This window comes from Lagopus muta, chromosome 5 (assembly GCF_023343835.1).
Source record: "Lagopus muta isolate bLagMut1 chromosome 5, bLagMut1 primary, whole genome shotgun sequence".
Lineage (NCBI taxonomy): Eukaryota > Metazoa > Chordata > Aves > Galliformes > Phasianidae > Lagopus > Lagopus muta.
In genome coordinates, this window is record NC_064437.1 from 13,694,768 (window position 1) to 13,712,706 (window position 17,939).

At 44.1% G+C, this 17,939-nt stretch overlaps 1 protein-coding gene across 2 annotated transcripts in view; it reads right to left on the minus strand.

The window, feature by feature from the left end:
• DDAH1 (dimethylarginine dimethylaminohydrolase 1) overlaps positions 1-17,939 on the minus strand; it is a 51,690-nt gene that overhangs the window by 14,421 nt on the left and 19,330 nt on the right. For both annotated transcript variants that reach the window (XM_048945954.1, XM_048945955.1), the window contains exons 2-4: positions 2,098-2,197; positions 884-957; positions 187-306 (exon numbers count right to left, since the gene is read on the minus strand). In XM_048945954.1, coding sequence (XP_048801911.1) covers positions 187-306; positions 884-957; positions 2,098-2,197 — 294 coding nt within the window. The remainder of the gene's footprint in view (positions 1-186; positions 307-883; positions 958-2,097; positions 2,198-17,939) is intronic.

A 17,939-nucleotide genomic window follows, 5' to 3' on the forward strand; every position in this document is an offset into this window, starting at 1 on the left:
CTAAATTAGTATCACTGTTCTCTTACCCAATATAAACATACTCTCTGGCTTGTATATACAAGGTAGGCACCGATTTCCTCTTTCATTGATGTGCACATATTTAAAACCCCAGCATCCTTGAGCAGAGATTTAAAAACTAACCAACCAAAGTTTGCAGTTTAAAGAAAATTTTCATTTGCTCTTTACCTTGAGGGCTTTCTGTGCAGCTTCACTTGACCCGATAGCAATCAGATTTGGCCCAGCCATGCTGCAAAAACTCTTCAGATGCAAAGAATCATGAACAGGGACTGTGGAGACAGCATAATCCTGTGTGGGAGCAGAAAATGGGTACTATAAATATTTTTAAGCTGTCCTATTTCCTTAATTATATTGAGACATTCCATAATTAATCGTGTTCTCTACAAATTAACAATAGCAACATATCCCAGAGCACAGTGTCAACTGCTTATGTACAACATACCCCTCTGGACCAGCTTGCCTAATCTTGTGCACTGGAGTAAAATCCAGAGCGTATTTCAAACAGTACTGTTATTGCAGCTGTGAAGCAATACGTTACAATGTGCAATCAGACGGTACGTACATAAAAACTCTCCAGGGACCTGCATTAAGAACAAGGAGCTGACAGACGAGAACACTAAGAACATGTCAATATCCTTTCAGTCTCCTACTACCCAAGTTACTTTTATGCAATGATTCCCCATTTCAGATGCACCTACACTATACTAAGTCAGAGGATGCTTACACTTTTTCATTTTTTTCATTAATTTCTACTTTTTTAAAAGAAATTGTAAGAAAACCATTTACAAGTATGACAAGCATCTTAGCCAGTACAATTTTTCAGAGGACAACTTATACTTCCTGTAGCACAGGTCAACCTACAGACCTTAAATGTGTCAGCCAGAATTTCTGCCCCACGTTGATTTGTCCGCTTGGAAAGGCCTACAAAAAATTCTCTGCCTAGAATGAAAAAACAAGGAATGAAACAATTACAGATTTTATTTTTTAGCAGCTCCAGTCAAACAAACCAGTTTCAAAACCAATCAAACAAAATCAATTTCAAAACCAGGCCAACTTTAGAGACAATCTGAGGCAACCATTAATGGATATAATTTCCTATCTTTCCCTTCTTAAGCTGAACCATAAAACTCAGTTCAGGAGTACACAACCTACAATCCCAAGCTGATAATGTAAAGCAATTATCTTCTTCCACACAACAAGTTTTGCTGGAAACATAAACAGCTTCCCCTCCTAACGAAGTGCTCATGGAGCCAGGCAGGAGAACAGCTGGGCTGGATTAGCACAGCTCTGATGGGCGCTTCCCCCTTCCTCTGAGGTCTCCTCTGGCCTCCAGACAGCTCTGCAGGCACTGACTCCAGGGGAAATGGGCCAGCACAGGACCTGCACCATATTAGGAAGACCTTCCTCCTCGGCCTGCCACTTCTGGGACCCTTCCTGTCCCCCTGTGACCTAAGACAAGCAGCCAGCCTGCTGTGATGCTGATCAGAATGAACAGGCTCATTCGGCACAGGTGGGAGCAAGCGTACATGCAGTTGATGTGAGAAAATGCCTAATGGGTTTAGTGACATAAAAAACACTGTCAGTATCTTCACCCTTGAAGTCAACCATGCATAAGAGTTGTCTAGCACATGACATCTGGCAGGCAACTCTGCCGCTTTCTCCATAAACTAAAAGGCATTTTTTGTATTTGATTCACTGAACCAGTGACAACTGCCTGCATCAAGCTTCACAATTCCTGAAAATGAGTCTGTGTGAGCATAGCTGCTTGTAATAAGAAATATGAAACAACTGCAGGCAGCTGACTATTGAAAGCATGTTTCTTATTGGCACTTTACAAGCTAAAATAAAATTTGTATGCACAGTACCGTTCTTTGTACTGTGTGTACTGCTGCTTCATTTATTCAGGCATTAGACAGGACACTGAGGGCTGCACTGAAAATTAATCTCTCCGCTACCTACGTGACATTTAGCAAACAACTGATTTAACAAGCCATACGAACAACACTTTATTATGCAGACAACAGATAACATGCTGTCTTCTAAGCAGAATATTTAAACAGCAAATTTACTACACTGTACCTGTAAATAAGACGTCTCCACCATCCAAGGTTGCATTTTCATCTACCATCTCTACCATGTTGAGATTGAGACTTTCTAGTACTCTCTTCATGGCTTCAACCTGTTCAAGAAAAAGTTGTTTAGAACACACTTTGCTTGTATCATTGAAAAACTTAAAATAGCCTACATGGAATATTAATCTTTAGTAAAAACAAAGTTCTGTAACAAACCAATAGCCAGTTTGACAGCAGAGCCCCTCATCCCTCACCCACCACAGCTCCCAGACCTCCTGAATGGGGTGCCAAGCAGCCAGGGTTGGGCTATCACCTTCGCAGAGAAACCACATCCAGTGGCACACGTGGTCCAAAATTTATGTTAACTCCAGCTCTCTCCTGCATAGCAATGCTCTCTCTCGCAAATGCTTGTCCCTTAGATTTGAGCACGAAAGAGTAGTGCCAGAGAAGTCACGTTCTCCTGCCACACTCAGGCATAAGACACAGCTCTGTTAGCCACAGAAGCAGAAGCTCTACCCTAGGTCTCCCCCGTCAGCCAGTGAAAGAAACTGGCGTCAGTAAATATTCATTTTCCTTATAGTTTTCCAACTCTACCGAGTGCCAGTTCTCTCTGCATCATGGAGCTACTACACCAGAGAACTTCAACACTTTCCATTTCTGTGTGTTCTTTGTGTGTATTTCACTTCTGCATGTTGTCTGTGCAGTTGTTTGCTGCTTTGCAGGCTGCTGTCAGGAGGTAAGGAATGCACCAGGGACACCATCTTATCTTGGATTTAATTTGATCTCTGAAGCTGACTCTTTACCGCATTCATATTTCACAGTTGCTCTATAGGCAAAGCCCAGGACAGCCTGAGGTTGAGCAGGATGAAGGCAGGTCCGTGGGCCACCTGTAGAATGCTGATGAGTTACACTGAAGGCAGAACCACGTGTTCTCTCTGGCACCAGCAAGATTTCTTTTTCTGATAGCAGAAGACCACAAGAGAAAGCTCCCAGCAGCTGCCAAGCCAGAGGTTGCCCTGGCCCCTGCCCATTGCCTGCACATGGGCTATGCAGCCTTTCCTGCACTCAGAGGATGCAGCAGGCATTTCAGCCTCCTGCCATAGACCACCACAACGCGTTGCCCTGCAGAACGAGTGACCACATGCCTTGGCTATTCCTGGTTACCAACACAAACAAAAAGGAAAGACTGCTTCATTCTCTCCACCACCCACTACTATAGGTGGATGTGGAGAACGCGCAGCCGCGTCTGTCTGTACCAGGCCTTCAGTCACCTGCCCCAGGCACCTACAGACCACAGCATTGCAACAATGTGAAACACTCGTGCTGCCTTAAGAAGTGACCCGGATGCAGTCAGCAGTGCACCTCAGCAGAGGTAAGGGGGGGAGGAAGCAGTGAGAGAACAGGAAGGTGGGTACAGTCAGCAGGGCTGGAGCGCATCTCCAGCAGGTGCTGCACACAAAGGTGCCTGCAGCTCCCTGGGCACGCAGCAACTCAGCCACACACCGTTAGCAGCCCCTATCTTGGAGAACCAATTGAGCAAAGCACCCAGCAGATGAGGATAATGGAAGGTAAATGCTGACTTGGGGTTTGTCGTTTCAGCCATACGTTTTAATTACCAGATGCTGATTACAATTTAACCACCAGGCTACGTCAGAAATGCCTTGAATTGTTTCCTTATTTAATTTGCAGAGGTTGATGCAGCTGTGGCACAGACATTAGGGAAAGTTATCACATCTAAAAAGTTGTCCAGAATCACAGAAAACTGCTTTAATTTGCTCGGTGATTGTTCCAAGTTTTGAAGATATACATATACGTGATGCTCAAGATGATTTTCTCCAACAGTTGAGCTCATTTTAACTTCTGAAACCACATTTAAATTAAAAAAAATGACTGCCACATAAATAGTTGGATCTTTTTTCCACCATGGGTGTTAATGCACTCATGTCTATGGCTCCACGTTTTGTAGAGCTTTATAGCAACCAGCAGAAATACTGGGAGACTTAATTGGAAAGTAACGTTCACATGGTTGGTGACATATGCTAAGAATATCTTTCAATATCCACAGCTTGTGTAAAATAAAAGTCTCAAGTTACTGGGGGTTTTTTGTTTGTTTGTTTTCTTTCTATGAGCAGCACCAGGATCTTCATTCAGTAGAAGCAGAAATGAAAAAAGAAGCACAAAGAAGACAGAAGGGAAGACCTGACATTATTGAAAAGACTGCCAAGAAAAGAGAATTTGTAAATATAGAATTCTGGAAAAATAAAACCAAAACTTACAGCCCTTCTGCCTTTGCAAACAGCTGAGTCACCTGCACAGGGAGAGCACAAGCAGGCATCATCCTACCATGACATTTTCAGAGCAATATTGCAGCCTTGCATAGGTTCTCCCATGTAGCATGTTCAAGGTAAATGTTAGCGATCAAGGACACATGGCTGTCTTGGAGACCAAGCATACCACATCACTGAATGACTGAGCTGATAGCTACTGCAGTCCACACAAGCTGCTTGTTTGTATCTCGTTACTGCAAAAGGGAATTGAGAGCATGGCTCCATCCTTAAGCCTTCGTGAGAGCACTCCCAAACCAGGAAGGATTGCTGTCACTTTTAACACAGCTCCTACCCAGAGAAAGCATTAAGATGCCATCTCTGGCTAACAAGGGACAAGTGATTGCTACCCTGAAGTTAAAAATAGGGAGGCAGGGAACAGGTTTGATTTATCCTCCTTGCATTTCATTCTCCCAAAACAAGTGATACCAGTTTTTATGAAACATGGACCCTTAAGGCATATGGGTGTGATTTTATAAGAAAGACAAAGTCACAGAGTTAGCTTTGATTTTGAACAAACCACCACCTCTTGCTTTTTTTCCCAGGAGAAAAGTGGAAAAGGTGGATGGACAAAGCTCTCTGTGAAGCCACACTACCCAGGAGACAACAGTAAAATACCTTCAGTATTTAGAAATGAACTGACTACAAGCATATTCACAATGAGGAAGACTTGGCTTTTTTTTTTTTCTTTTTCAAAGCAGATGAGAAGAAAAGTCACCTTCCCTTACTCTCCTTTATTTGAAAAATAAAACCCCAGGTAGTCAGAGTTGTAGCACACAAAGAAAACACTCATCTGTATCGTTTAAGATTTCTGTATCATATTATCTCAGGTCAGCTTAAGGTTTGTAACACAATATTGGGTTTTATTGTAAATGTACCCATTAGTACATCAGTTGAGTGCTAAAGCTTGTATGCTTTGTGTAGTGATATTTTTTCTAATAAGCACATTCCTGGTGTGAGACGGGATGTGTCTAATCCATAACAAAGCTGATGGAGAGACAATGGACTTCAGCCAGCTCAGTTCTGTTTCAAGGAAAGAGGACAATAACTGCATTTGACATTTATAAGAATCTAATTTCCTCATGCTTTACAAATGGAGCTCATTACTCTCCAGACTGCTGGTTCCACCAATTATTGTAACTGATGTGCCGGGATTTTTCCTTCTCTATATTAGTATTTGATGCACTCTCAATGAAGGCTGTTTCCTTAATTATTTACTGGTATTCTGTGCACTAACCACATTATGAGATTCATGCAACTGACAATAAGAAGGATCTTTTCAAAGGATGGTGGAGACAAGGAAATGACTTTGCAAGAGGGGCCTGAACCCAGCACTGAGCTACAAAGCATGGGCTCGTTCCAGCAAGAGCACCCCAGCAGGAAAGCTGCCTAGTTAACACCTGGGCTGGCTACTGGGACACAGGCATGGCTTCCCCAAGGTTCCAAAATGCCACTGAGTGCAGGGGTACCACTGGATGTGGGCAGAAGCTGTGTGTGGTACAAAGGAAGTATTCCTTAATGACTGCAATTACCCATCTGCCTTTGTCTCTGAGCCTCTGAGTTTTTGGTGAAAGGGGGAAGATGTCTACAGATCTGTTTCAAACAAAAAGATACAGAGAGATTCCAGGGCTGCAGATCATCCAGTGAACTACTTATTAAATTAGGTTTCTAAAATAGCACAGTTCAGCTTTAAGTGCTAACAGCTTGGTTCTCTGGAGACCACAGCCTTCACTAAAAGGCCTCACAGCCCAAGAAACACTACTTCACTGTCTCCTGTAATTTTACATCCACCATCATTTTCTCTGGTGTGGTAAATTACAATTACTGGGTTTCAGTCTCCACTTCATTGTCTTTTAAACTATTATTTATAGCTATGCCAAGCAAACGTCAGACTCAATATATTCAAAAGTTATATTTTGATATCTCTGAGGTGACTGTTTCGGGAGCCATTAGTTCTGAGTTCACAAAGTTCTGCTGTCAATATATAAAGCATTTTTCAGCAAGTCTCTGAGTGAGAAATATAAATAGAGATGGACAAATCTGGAGCCAGGAAAGGGTAGACTTCAGCTCTGCAAAACCAGATACCAATGTTGGTCATGATCCAGATCCTAGCCTGTCTGCATCTGCTCAGCTGGGAGATGAGAGAACTATGTCTCCTGCTGATGATAAGCACTGTCATTCCGGGCTTGCAGAGAATAAAGAAAATAAAGCAGCAGTGTAATAGTTTTGAGCTTTTTTGAAAAGAGAAACCCACTACCGGTTGTTTTCTCACTTTAAGTAAGTGAGATACATACCCTAGTGTATACTGATTTCAGAAATCAGTGGGATGCGGGTTATGGAAGAGTTTCCAACTCCTTCCAGCTTTGGTCCCTTCTCTGCTGACACCAGAAATGGCCCTGGCTCTTGGGATCTTAGCTAGGAAACACAGGAACAAGATGATGCTCCAGTGCATCGTCTAAGCAGATCAAACCATAAAAGCACTACGTGCTGGATAAGTAACATCAGCTCAGTCCCAGCAAGCAGGACCCAGCACTGCATGGTAAGGACACCCTGTAGCTGTTACCACCTGTGCCAGTTGAACTGCAGTTTGCTTTGACAAGTGATTCAGGGATCTCCTAGAAAGTGGAAGGTAACAAAGATGATAAAGGGCCTGAAGCACCTCCTGCATGAGGAAAGGCTGAGAGATCTGGGGGATGTTCAGCCTAGAGAAGACTGAGGGGATCTGATTGATATTTACAAAAATCTGAAGTGCAGGAGGCAATTGGGTGAGATCAGACTGTTTTCAGTGGCATGTAGTGATGGGATAAGGAGCAATGGCCAGAAAACAGAATGTAGGAAGTTCCACATAAACATATGCAAGAACTTCTTTACAGTGGCAGCGATAGAGCACTAGAACAGGCTGCCCAGAGAGGTTGTGGAGTCTCCTTCTGTGGAGATATTCAAGACCCATCTGGACACCTACCTGTGTGACCTGCTATAGAAAACCTGCTTTAGACGGGGACTGGACTCTATGATCTCTAGAGGTCCCTTCCAACCCCTGCAATTCTGTGATTCCCCTTTCCACGCATGCAGGGACTCTGTGTGGCCTCCTCCTCTTTCAGGAAGGGGGGGAGATGTGAAGACGTGCAGCAGTCAGCTGCACAGCAGCATGTTACGGGATGACATAGAATAGGGATGCTCCTGAAGCACCCCTATGGATTCCATCCAAACATCACATCTCTGACAGCTCTTTGGCAGCACAGGAGGAGAGCTCCAGCCTGGCACATTTCAGGAGGTCCTATGACCATCCCCTCCCCCAGGTGCCCTAAGTGCTGGTGCCACATCTGCTTGCACATATACTTGCATGCACCAATGCAGCAGGCATCTCTAATCTCATGCCCACTCTCTGGCAAAGAAACTGCAACAGGATGACTCAATAGGAAAAAAATACATAATATGGATATTTCTCATGAGTGATATTACAGGATTTCAAATCTTTATAAAAAAAACTGCATTTGGAACCTGGTTGTTTTAAGTACTTTTTCATGACAGCCATGAAAATAGATTTATGTAGATATAAGATGCAAGCGAAATGACCAAAAGTAGTCCAGCAAGTTTCTACAGTCATCAGATGGAACACGTTGTGGAAGAGCTCTACCCTTGGTCACTGTCACTCCATTAATTTGCAGCATCTTCAATGTAGTTACATTTGTACATACAGTAAAAAACACAACTAAATTGGATGCCCTTGATGTCGTGCTTTCACAGCTAAGCAGAATTGAAGTGCATGAGAAAACAATACATAGCTCACCAGAAGTAAAGTATGTCTGTCTCTGCCCTTTCTCTTAGAACACTTTGAAATGTAGAGACACCACTTCCCACAAGGCAGGAGCCAGCAAGCTGCTTACTTACTAGAAAAAGGCTGAAATTTCAACCCACAGCAAGTAGAAATAATTTCAATCAGAAGTAAATTGTTAACAGTGAAAGAATGCTTAAAAAGATTGAGATTTAAAATCACTAGAAAAAAAAAAAAAAAAGGCTCACTAAGATAGACATAAAATGAGGTTAGTGGAAAAGTTTAAGCAGCGTGAATGCATTATCACAGAAAAACAGCGAAGATTTTGCTGGATAAAGATGATGACATGAAATTTAAGTCGTACGCTGGCATGCTGAGAAAGTAACGTTCTAAATACTTTCTGCTTACAATTACAAAATGATCAATTGTTAAAGGTTGCACGGAGAAATATCTTCCACTCTGCCTGGACATGCACAGTGGGCCAAGAATGCACCTGGATAAGCCAAGCATTCATTATCTCCCAGACACTCAATATCCCATAATACCCACAGTGGCTGCCAGCTCCTTGTCCACTGTTGACCACACGCCATGTGCCCCATTTCACAGCTGAAAAGTATTTAAAATTCATGAAGCTTGTTGAAAGCTCGACTGTCACATTCTGCTCATTCCACAGGGTATGGGAAAGCCGAGCAGAAGGGACATTTCAGCTGGGGCTATTATGGCTCTTGAATAACCAATATTCTATTAAATTGCTAATAAACCCACTTGAAGATAAGTTGATCACAATCAAACCATACAGTAGCATTCCTTTCCTTTAATGCAGAGTTGTCAGGTTTCACTCTGTACTGTACTCCTGTTTCTGTGCCGTTTGTTCACGACTTGACACCGAGCATTCATGATGCTTACTCTGTCCCAGGCCATCTAAATGCCCTATTCTAAGGAGGCTGAAAGATCTTTGGCAAGGATAATACTCTGCTTATTTTAAGGTAGCAAGCTCTTTTTAAAGGAAAATCTACACTAAAGAAGTAAAAAATAATTATACCTCAACCAGTATTTTTTTTTGTGTGTGTGTGTGTGTGTGTGTAACCTCTTGAAGGGGTGCTCACAGCCTGAATGCAGCAGTAAATACCACTGGGGCTTTCTGCAGAGGAGCAGCCTCTGGGGCTCCCATGCACCCGGTCAGCTTGGGTCTCGTCTGCATTTTCATTTCAGCGATTCATTTCCTCCCATCTTCACTGAATCTTAATTTTAACAAAGAAAATAAATATAAAAGACTTCTTCTAAAGACTCTCTAAGAGTGTTTGTTTTGCATTAAGACAGATTTTGCTGAGATTCCTCAGTTAATTGCCAAAATACTGGCAAAGCCCACTACCACCTTCTAATCTTGCTGTGAACATACCGTTTTGCCAAGAGGACTCCAAATCTCGTAACTTCTAACAGTGAAAAGCATATCCATCTCCTTCTGGAAAGTGGATTTATAAGTTTCCATTTCTATTAAGTAATGCTGCTCTGCTGAGAAGCAGCTCCCACCCAGCTCCAGCCCGGCAGGGCCTGGTGGCAGTTGTTCCCATTCAGCTCTGAGCCCTCCTGCAATCCAAGGATTTCAGCTGCACGAATGGCAGAGGACCATCATCAGGAAGATCTGTCCTACCTCGTTTGTCAGCTGGGGAGCCACAGAGAACACCCAGCGGTTGCTACCAGGCCCGTGCTGCCATATGCCAAGGAGGGCAGTGAGGAGAAGCAGAGTCCCAGAAGCCAGCCCAGCTGTAGGAACAGCGACCATCTTCACAGGCAAAGAAAACGTTTTTGTTCACCTCCTGTTCACTCAATAACTGGCCTTTCACCGAGAAACATCCCTTGTTATTTTATAATGAGGCCACAGGCAGAGGTTATACTAACACAGAGCTTTTCCCCCCTCTAATACAAGGTTTCATTCATGCTTTTAGAGAAGTTGACAGTCTTATTTTAGCAATGCTAACGTATCTTGTAATGTGCCTGAAGCATCAAGACAAACATAACAGCAACTGCAGAAAATGCAAATTCTGACCATTTTCCTTCTCTCAACTAGTTCCAGTAATGTCCTACTGACTAGAAATAAAAGTAACATCTGAGTAGGAATACAGAAATTTGCTGATACTCATAAAGTGGAATCAAATCCTAGAAGACATACCAACCAGTCAGAGAAATCAAAATTAATACATCTCAGTGCCAATAAGCAAACTAGAAGTCATCCACTGAACAAATTGGCCATCACAGCGCAAACAGTGACACTTCAACCTGAAAATAACCTCTAGAGATGTTATACAATAGTGACAAGCTTCAACAAATTCTTCAGCTTCAGAAGAAAATCTGCAGCAAGCAAAACTGATTACCCATTTCTGTCTGCTATTCCTTGAGCTCAGACTGACAGAGGCAATGGAAGGACCTCATACGTGCTGCTCTTACATAGACTGCCCATCAGAAGCTTACAACAATTGAAAGGAAATGAGAGTAAAGAACGAGCACTGAAACAAAGAGCACGTAAGAACACCCAGTAGTTGGTACATTCCCCCTGTAACTGTGTATTTTTATGAGGTAGAAACCCTCCGCCCATGCACAACTCCCCAGGGATCCCCAAAGCCACCACCAGCCTCGGCCACCAGCACTCTCACCACCTGCTCCCACAATCAAGGGTTAACTGCACACACAGGCAACAAAACGTCCAGATCTCTACATACTTGAAAAAAGGAAGTTGCCACCTTTCACTGACACAAACCAGAATGCAGGACTCAAACCCTGGGCAGGCAGCAGAGGATGAAAGCCTGACCCAACGAGGTCAAAATTCCCCCAAGATGCACCTTTCCATAGTGTATCATAACTGAAAAAATGCCAATATCAGTGATCCTGCAAGGAAGCCACTTCCAGGGCATGAGTAGGCACTCCTTTCCCCACCAAACAAGCTCTTACCTACTTTCTTGCATCCTGAGGCCATATTCTTTAATAGTGCTAAACACCATGTTCAGTTGAAAGTGCAGGACATCAGGAAGGGGGTTGTTATGTTTTGAAAGGAACACATTTCTTTGACACATCTGCAACTGAGTTACTACTGTCCTACTGTATAAACATATTTGCCTTTTCCAAACATAAAATACTAATGGATTTTAAACAACGGGAAACCACCATGCTTGCTATAAATGTACAGAGACAGTAGAAAAAAATGAAGAAAAGCAAGACAAGAGCTATGTAAAGGGCAACTTTTTAAAGATTCTACTTAATAAAAGCTCTTTCAGATATCAGACTCCTGATCCAGTCACGCTCCTTCAGAGAGAGCAAAGCTATCTCCCTTCACGTGTATAATTCTGTTCGCTGTGCACATTGCAAGAGATGCAGCTTCGCTGACATCCCACCACTCAGTCTTGAGAACAGTTACTTTGGGAAATATCTTCCTACAGACTTTTAAATACACATTAGAGATTAGGGTTTAAGCTATGGTATTACTCAATAAGAGCTACTTTAAAAGAGGGGCAGATTGAAAAAGAACATAACCAAACTGTACAGGGTTAATCGAATGTGATGACCCACACTTCCTAATCACACCACCTGTACCTGAGGCAGCAGCTGCCTGAGTCTCACCACATCCATGCTGGCATGCTTTGCAGAGTGGCTGTGATGCTGCTGATGAATTGGGTGCCAGCACACCTCAGCTCGGGGGACACATTCCCTGCTCAGAGCTGTGCCATGAGACTGCGTAGAGCCCACTGCCGCAGCACGACTGAGGAGAGGTGGAATAGGAGGCAACAGCCAGGAGGCAATGATGCAGGCAGCCAGCCTGCCTGATGGCTTTTCCTTTCCTCCTGCTGTGCTACATAACCTCAACGCCATGTAGAAATAAAGGGAAAAACTGAGATGTATAAAATCATAACAAAATGGAAACGATTAGCTCACCAGCTGCTATCAAACCCGCCCGAGGTGTGGCAGTAACCTAACAGCTTGTAACAGCAGTGCTTCCAGACAAAGGCAATGCCAGAGCCCACACATACCTGCAGAACCCAGTGCAAATAAAAAAGCAAGCTTCCTGCTGGAGTAGGGTAATTTGTGGAAAAGTTAGATGAAAACCACTCCATGTATTTCTGCCACTGAGAAGCTGAACAGTATATTTCCTTGGTGACTGGTTTTGGTTTCAACTACAGGGCTGGGCGTGACTGTTGCTCCAGGGAAGGATGACACTGCTGTGTTGGACAGCTGAACCCGTGAGGACAACCTAGCCTGGGAGGAGGGAAACAACACCTGCACCACAGGGCAAGCAACTGGAGACTGCTGGCAGCAACTGGTGTAAGGATGACTGCACGTGACTGCAGCATAGAGCCCCTAGCATGACTGCTGCCAGCATCCTGGAGATGGAGGAGCCTTTAAACTTCCTCATTACATGCCACCAAGAAAGGCAAAAAGGTTGAGAGCTCCACTTTCACTCTTCACCATCACTGGATTACTCTCAGGAAGAACCACGGAGAAGCAGATGTCATGCAGCAAAGGCTTCAGTTTCTTCAGTACGAGGGACCTGGATCTTCTGCTGCTGCAACTCCGTATCACACGGGTGTGGATCTGCGTGTTAAGCAGTGAAGTGCAAACTTGGAAAAATAACAATGGCTAAATTCTTTCTAAATTCTAGAGTATTTTTTAAGACTCATATCTACCTACTGCTGAATGCTTCTGATGCACTACCAGTGGTAAGTGCTTGAGGGGAAAGGTAGGAAGCCTGCTTTCTTATCTATTTTGGTTGGCAAAAAGAGGTCTAAGCGTAGTTACACAACAGTGAAGAGAAAAGGCTGCAGAAGTGTGTGCAGTCTGCAGGGTCAGAGCAGGAAGATTATAATCTTCTCTTTAGCCTGTTTATCTTGTGCTTCAGCAGCTTATCAAGTTAAAAAGAAGGTGAAGGCAAAAAGCAAGGCTGCATCATGCTCCAGATGTTTTCAATACTAACTTCAGCCTAGGGGGGACAAACACAGCTTCTCCGTCAGCAACCACTCACTGCAGCAACTAGGAAGATGATGCTCCTGGAAAAACTAACACATAGTTTGCAGATACTAATTTATGAAGGCATATTATCTTGTTCAGAATACAGATAATTCTCTGTGTTCTTACAGTTACATGTAAAGTGGTGAAGCAAAATTCACCAAAAAAGTGACAGATTTAATAGACCAGAAAGATGTCCCTAATAAGCAAAATCAGTTACATAACGAAGACACAATTTTCACAAACACTATTTTCTCAAAGCTGAAATCATTATATGCAGATCATTAAGCAGCAAATTTGCAAGCTAGAAATTAGTGGTGCCCAGGAGCAGTTCTACAAAAATGTCACTAAATGTCCAGAAATACTGCATTCACATGTCAGAAAAAACACCACAGAATTACAGAATGGTTTAGGTTGGAAGGGATCTTAAAGATTAACTGGCTCTAAGCCCTATCCTGGGCAGGGATACCTCCCACTAGCCCAGGTCACCTACAGCCCCATCCAGCCTGGCCTTAAGCAACTTCAGGGAGAGGGCATCCACAGCTTATCTAGGATATGCCAGTGCCTCACCGTGCTTATAGTGAAGAATTTGGTCCTAACATTTTATCTAAATCTCTCCTCTTTAATTTAAAAGCATTATCCCTTGTCCTATCATTACACTCCCTGAGTAAAGACTCCCTTTCCAGGCTTCTTTTAAGAAGCAAATATAACAGATAATTACAGTTAGTGTAGAAAAGAAATTAAAGTTGGATATGAAAGCCAAAATAACTGCATGAAACACATTTTAGTGCAATATATCAGAAACCAAAGGAAATTGTAAAAGCAAAAGGAGCTAGTGAAAGTCTCTGGACAACAGAATCAAGATACAGAAGGACATTTTTTTCTGCTGTTTCTCTGTCTGAGGAACAACATCAGTGATGCTAATACATTACTAGCTGAAAAGGATGAAATTTTCAATTTTCACTACAACAAAGAACAAACAACATACGTTTGCACGGTATTTGGGAAAAAGCCACTCAAATATTCAGACTGCATCATGGATAGCAGCTTTCATTCCAGCCATATATAGAGAAGAGACCTTCAAGCTGGATGGGCAGGGAGTACAGCACAGGACTGGGGGAAACCAGCCAGCTCTGTGCCTGCTATGCCGCCACCACATGCCAGGACTGTGTCTGTGTGCATGGAGATTGGCCAGCCGGTGCCAAGGGCTCACAGAGCAACCACAGGCAGGAAGGCATCATTTCCAAAACCTCACTCAGAGCAGGATTCTCAGGGCTCAATCTATTTTACTGACCAGCGGTAGGACTGAAAGAAGGTTTCAATGGTGCTTGCAAAGCCCTACACAAGGAAGAGAAATTCAATAAGGTTTGACAAAACACACTATCTATAAGAGGGACGTAGATGAGTAGCAGTGGTTGAGGCATGGTTGGTGTTCTTGCTTTGAGAAGGAAGGTGATTCAGCATTGAGGTAACTCACAGCAGGCAGCCCGGCCCACAAAGGATGCTGGGCAAAGGGCTGGAGCCAGGAGCCTGTCATGAAGCAAGAGCAGCCAACCCACTGCTCTGCTGCCCATTCAGCGAGCAGCAGGGAGAGAGCAGTGAAGAACCGAGGTGATCCTTCATTCATGGCAAACAATGGTGCCAATCATGTGATTTAGAGTCTGAGCATCCCAATTTCTTTTACAACTTTTTCAATTGCTGCCACACAGCCACACACATGCAGACATACATTCAGAGAAACCGACAGAGTGCTAGGTTTACTACGGAGGGGATCAGTTTTCTCTTTGTGGACACTAAAAGGGCTCCTTGAGGTTACACAGGCCAGGCAGGTGCTTACAAACATGTGACGCACTGCCTACCTGGCACTTCTGCTGGCACCCAGGGACGCTGCACGGTGTGACCTGGAAGCAGGAGAAGCTGCTGAACATGAAGTTCACTCTGGAGGGGCGGGGGCAAGGCAGCCTGGGAAACACTGACGTATTGTCTTTCCATTACTGAAAATTACACTTTGTGAAATAGCATTAGATCATTTTAAGAGGTTTATGTAAGGACACTGAAGAACAAGTCCTTTGTAAAACTTTAAAAAAAAACAACCAAACAAAAAAAAAAACATCTCCCTATTTCCACTCTGCATCAAGATGTGAAAATCCAGCATGCGGCAAACCCAGCACTCCCAGACAGAAGAGGCCAACCTCAGCTCGAGTTAAATCTTCCAGCTGTTCCCAGCTCCATCTCTTCTCTCCGTCAGACAGGCTCACAGTGCTGCCTTAATTACTTGTTTAGGAAGGATGTGACATGTTCCAATTTAATACATTTAGCTCTTCTTAGAGAAAATGTAGAATTAAGCCACAGTATGCACTTGACAGATCTCTTAGCAACTAGCGTGCAATCAGCCAACAATGGATGATTCACAGTTTTAGCAAGAGTGTGCAGAACTGCCTGCCAAAAATCTGAATAAACGCACATTGCTAGACACTATGGTAAAATGTACCCTGATCTCTTTTAAACTATTATATCATAGAGGAAAGTTAAACGGCACACATTCCAGCAGCTCATCAGAGTCTGGAAATACAACCGAACTGTAACATCTTGATTTTATGATAACTGATACTTTTCTGCGGTTATTTTCGCTTAATTAGAATAATGGTACCTTTCAAAGAGAACCACTAAAGTCCATCTGTTCATGTAAATAGGAACTGCCATTTCCGTTCCCATTGCTCTGAAATAGGAAGAGGAGAGCTTGGAGGACACCAAATAGGTCATTTATTCCAGGTCCTGCTGCAGGGCCGACCACCCTCTCAGTTCCGTAAAGAGCTGCACAACCCTTTGGTAGCAGCACAAGGTGGACGGGGTGTGCTGGGGCACAGCTATTTTGCTTCACTGCCCATAAAAGCACGCTGAGAATTAGGCCCACTCCCTGGTGAGGATTGCTGCTGCTACAAAAGCAAGGCTGTTACCATTTCTACATACAGATTTCTGCCTTTGCTGTCCAGTTTCACTCCACATTTTATACCTTGCTTTGGGACAGTTTTCTTCATGCACTCCATGTGGGCATCGTAATACACAAAAACAGACTCAAACAAAGCCTTCAGAAAATCAAGAGCAAACAAAACAGGAGGGGGGCTGTTAGGATTACTTCCATGCTGCAAGAGCACCAAGGACACATTGCAGCCCATCCCCTTTCTGCTCCAGCCACAATCAGCGAGTGCAGAAGACATCTCCACACCTCCCTTCTCCCTCACCTGCCCCATAGCCCCAGGTTAGCTGAGCTGGGCACCAGCCCTTAGCTCAGCCCACGTGTGACAGTCCCCTCCAGACAGGCTCTGGCTGCAGCCCAGAAACCCACTCACCACCCACCCAGGGTCCTCACGCTGCAGGCGGCCACCTCCAGCAGACCTCTTCCAGGTAAAGCAGATGTGCTTGGCGAAATAAGTGGCTTTCTTTGGCACAGGAGAGCAGAGCACCCGGGCTGGTTGGCAGAACTCACCTCTAGGAGAGCTGTGGTCAGAGGAAGGAATGTGAGCACAGTGCTCCATGTTGCCTTAACACTGGGATAGTTGCAGGCTTCCGCCTGTGAGGCTGACAGCCCTGCAGAGCAAGGCAAAGGCAGCAGGGGGGTGCAGCAAGCATTAAGAAGGTGCATTAAGTGCAGAAGCACCACAGCTGAGAGTTTCTGTAAATGCATAAGGATGAAAATAGGGCATATTGAAGAGAGGAGCAGGTACAAAATAGAAGGTTTATTGCTCTGTATCAGAATTTCCCACTGACACTCAGTGAGAGAACACTTGATAGACAAGTCAGAGCCCAGGAGGTTTTTCCATCTACTTCCACAGGACTGAAAAGAATGGGAGCAGTGGGGCTGCAGGAGGGCCGGGCACTATGGCTGGGAGTGGCAGTGTGTGACCTCTGCCTGCACAGCCAGCATTGTCATGCGCTCAACAGCACATCCCTGCACCTGGAAACCAAACACTGATTTTGCCTACAAGCAAGTGAACCTCTGCAGGAAGGGAGGCAGAGGGATGTAACTTTTCAAACCCATCAGGGCTGCAGTCGAGGAGCTGCAATGAAGCATGTCGCTGATGTGAGACCAGTGTAGCAGGAGGCAGCAGAGCTGGACCGGCGCACTCCTCTCTGGCCGTACAAAGGCAGTGGGTGACAGCGCCGTGAACCCACACCTTCCCCCAGATTTACTACAGCTGTTGGAGCACTGCAAAGCCAGGACCGAGCCTGGATTCTTGCATGTTGTGATAATCAGCTGGGGTTCGGAAAATCCTTCGAAAAATCTAATGTCCTGGCAACTTCGCAAGGCTTCTGAAAAAATAACAGTTTAACATCTGGAACAAAAACACTCCTAGGAAGTCCAAGAGCAACATGGTGCAGAACATTTTCCCCCCTTAGCTATTGCTGTACAGCACTTCCTTGTCCCCAGCTCGCTAAAACTGGAATGTTTGCAGCAAGATGCTGAAACATTTTGTTGGAAGCCATACAGGAAGGTGGAAAGATAAAGAGCTATTCAGGCACTTGAACATTTTTTAATTTTCTGAGCTTTGTTTATTTTTCTTCCTGTCCCATGAATTTCCTCAGTCATTTAATGCATCTTAATCTTCATCAATATTTAACTCTGCAGCAGGAATACTGCATACCTTATGTTTTCCCATTTAACTTGAGAGAGAGGCCGGGGGGAGGCGAGGAGTGCAGAATGGTCTACAAGAAGAAAAACAGCCAGTTCTAAAGGAAACTGCCTTTCCTTTTTCCACA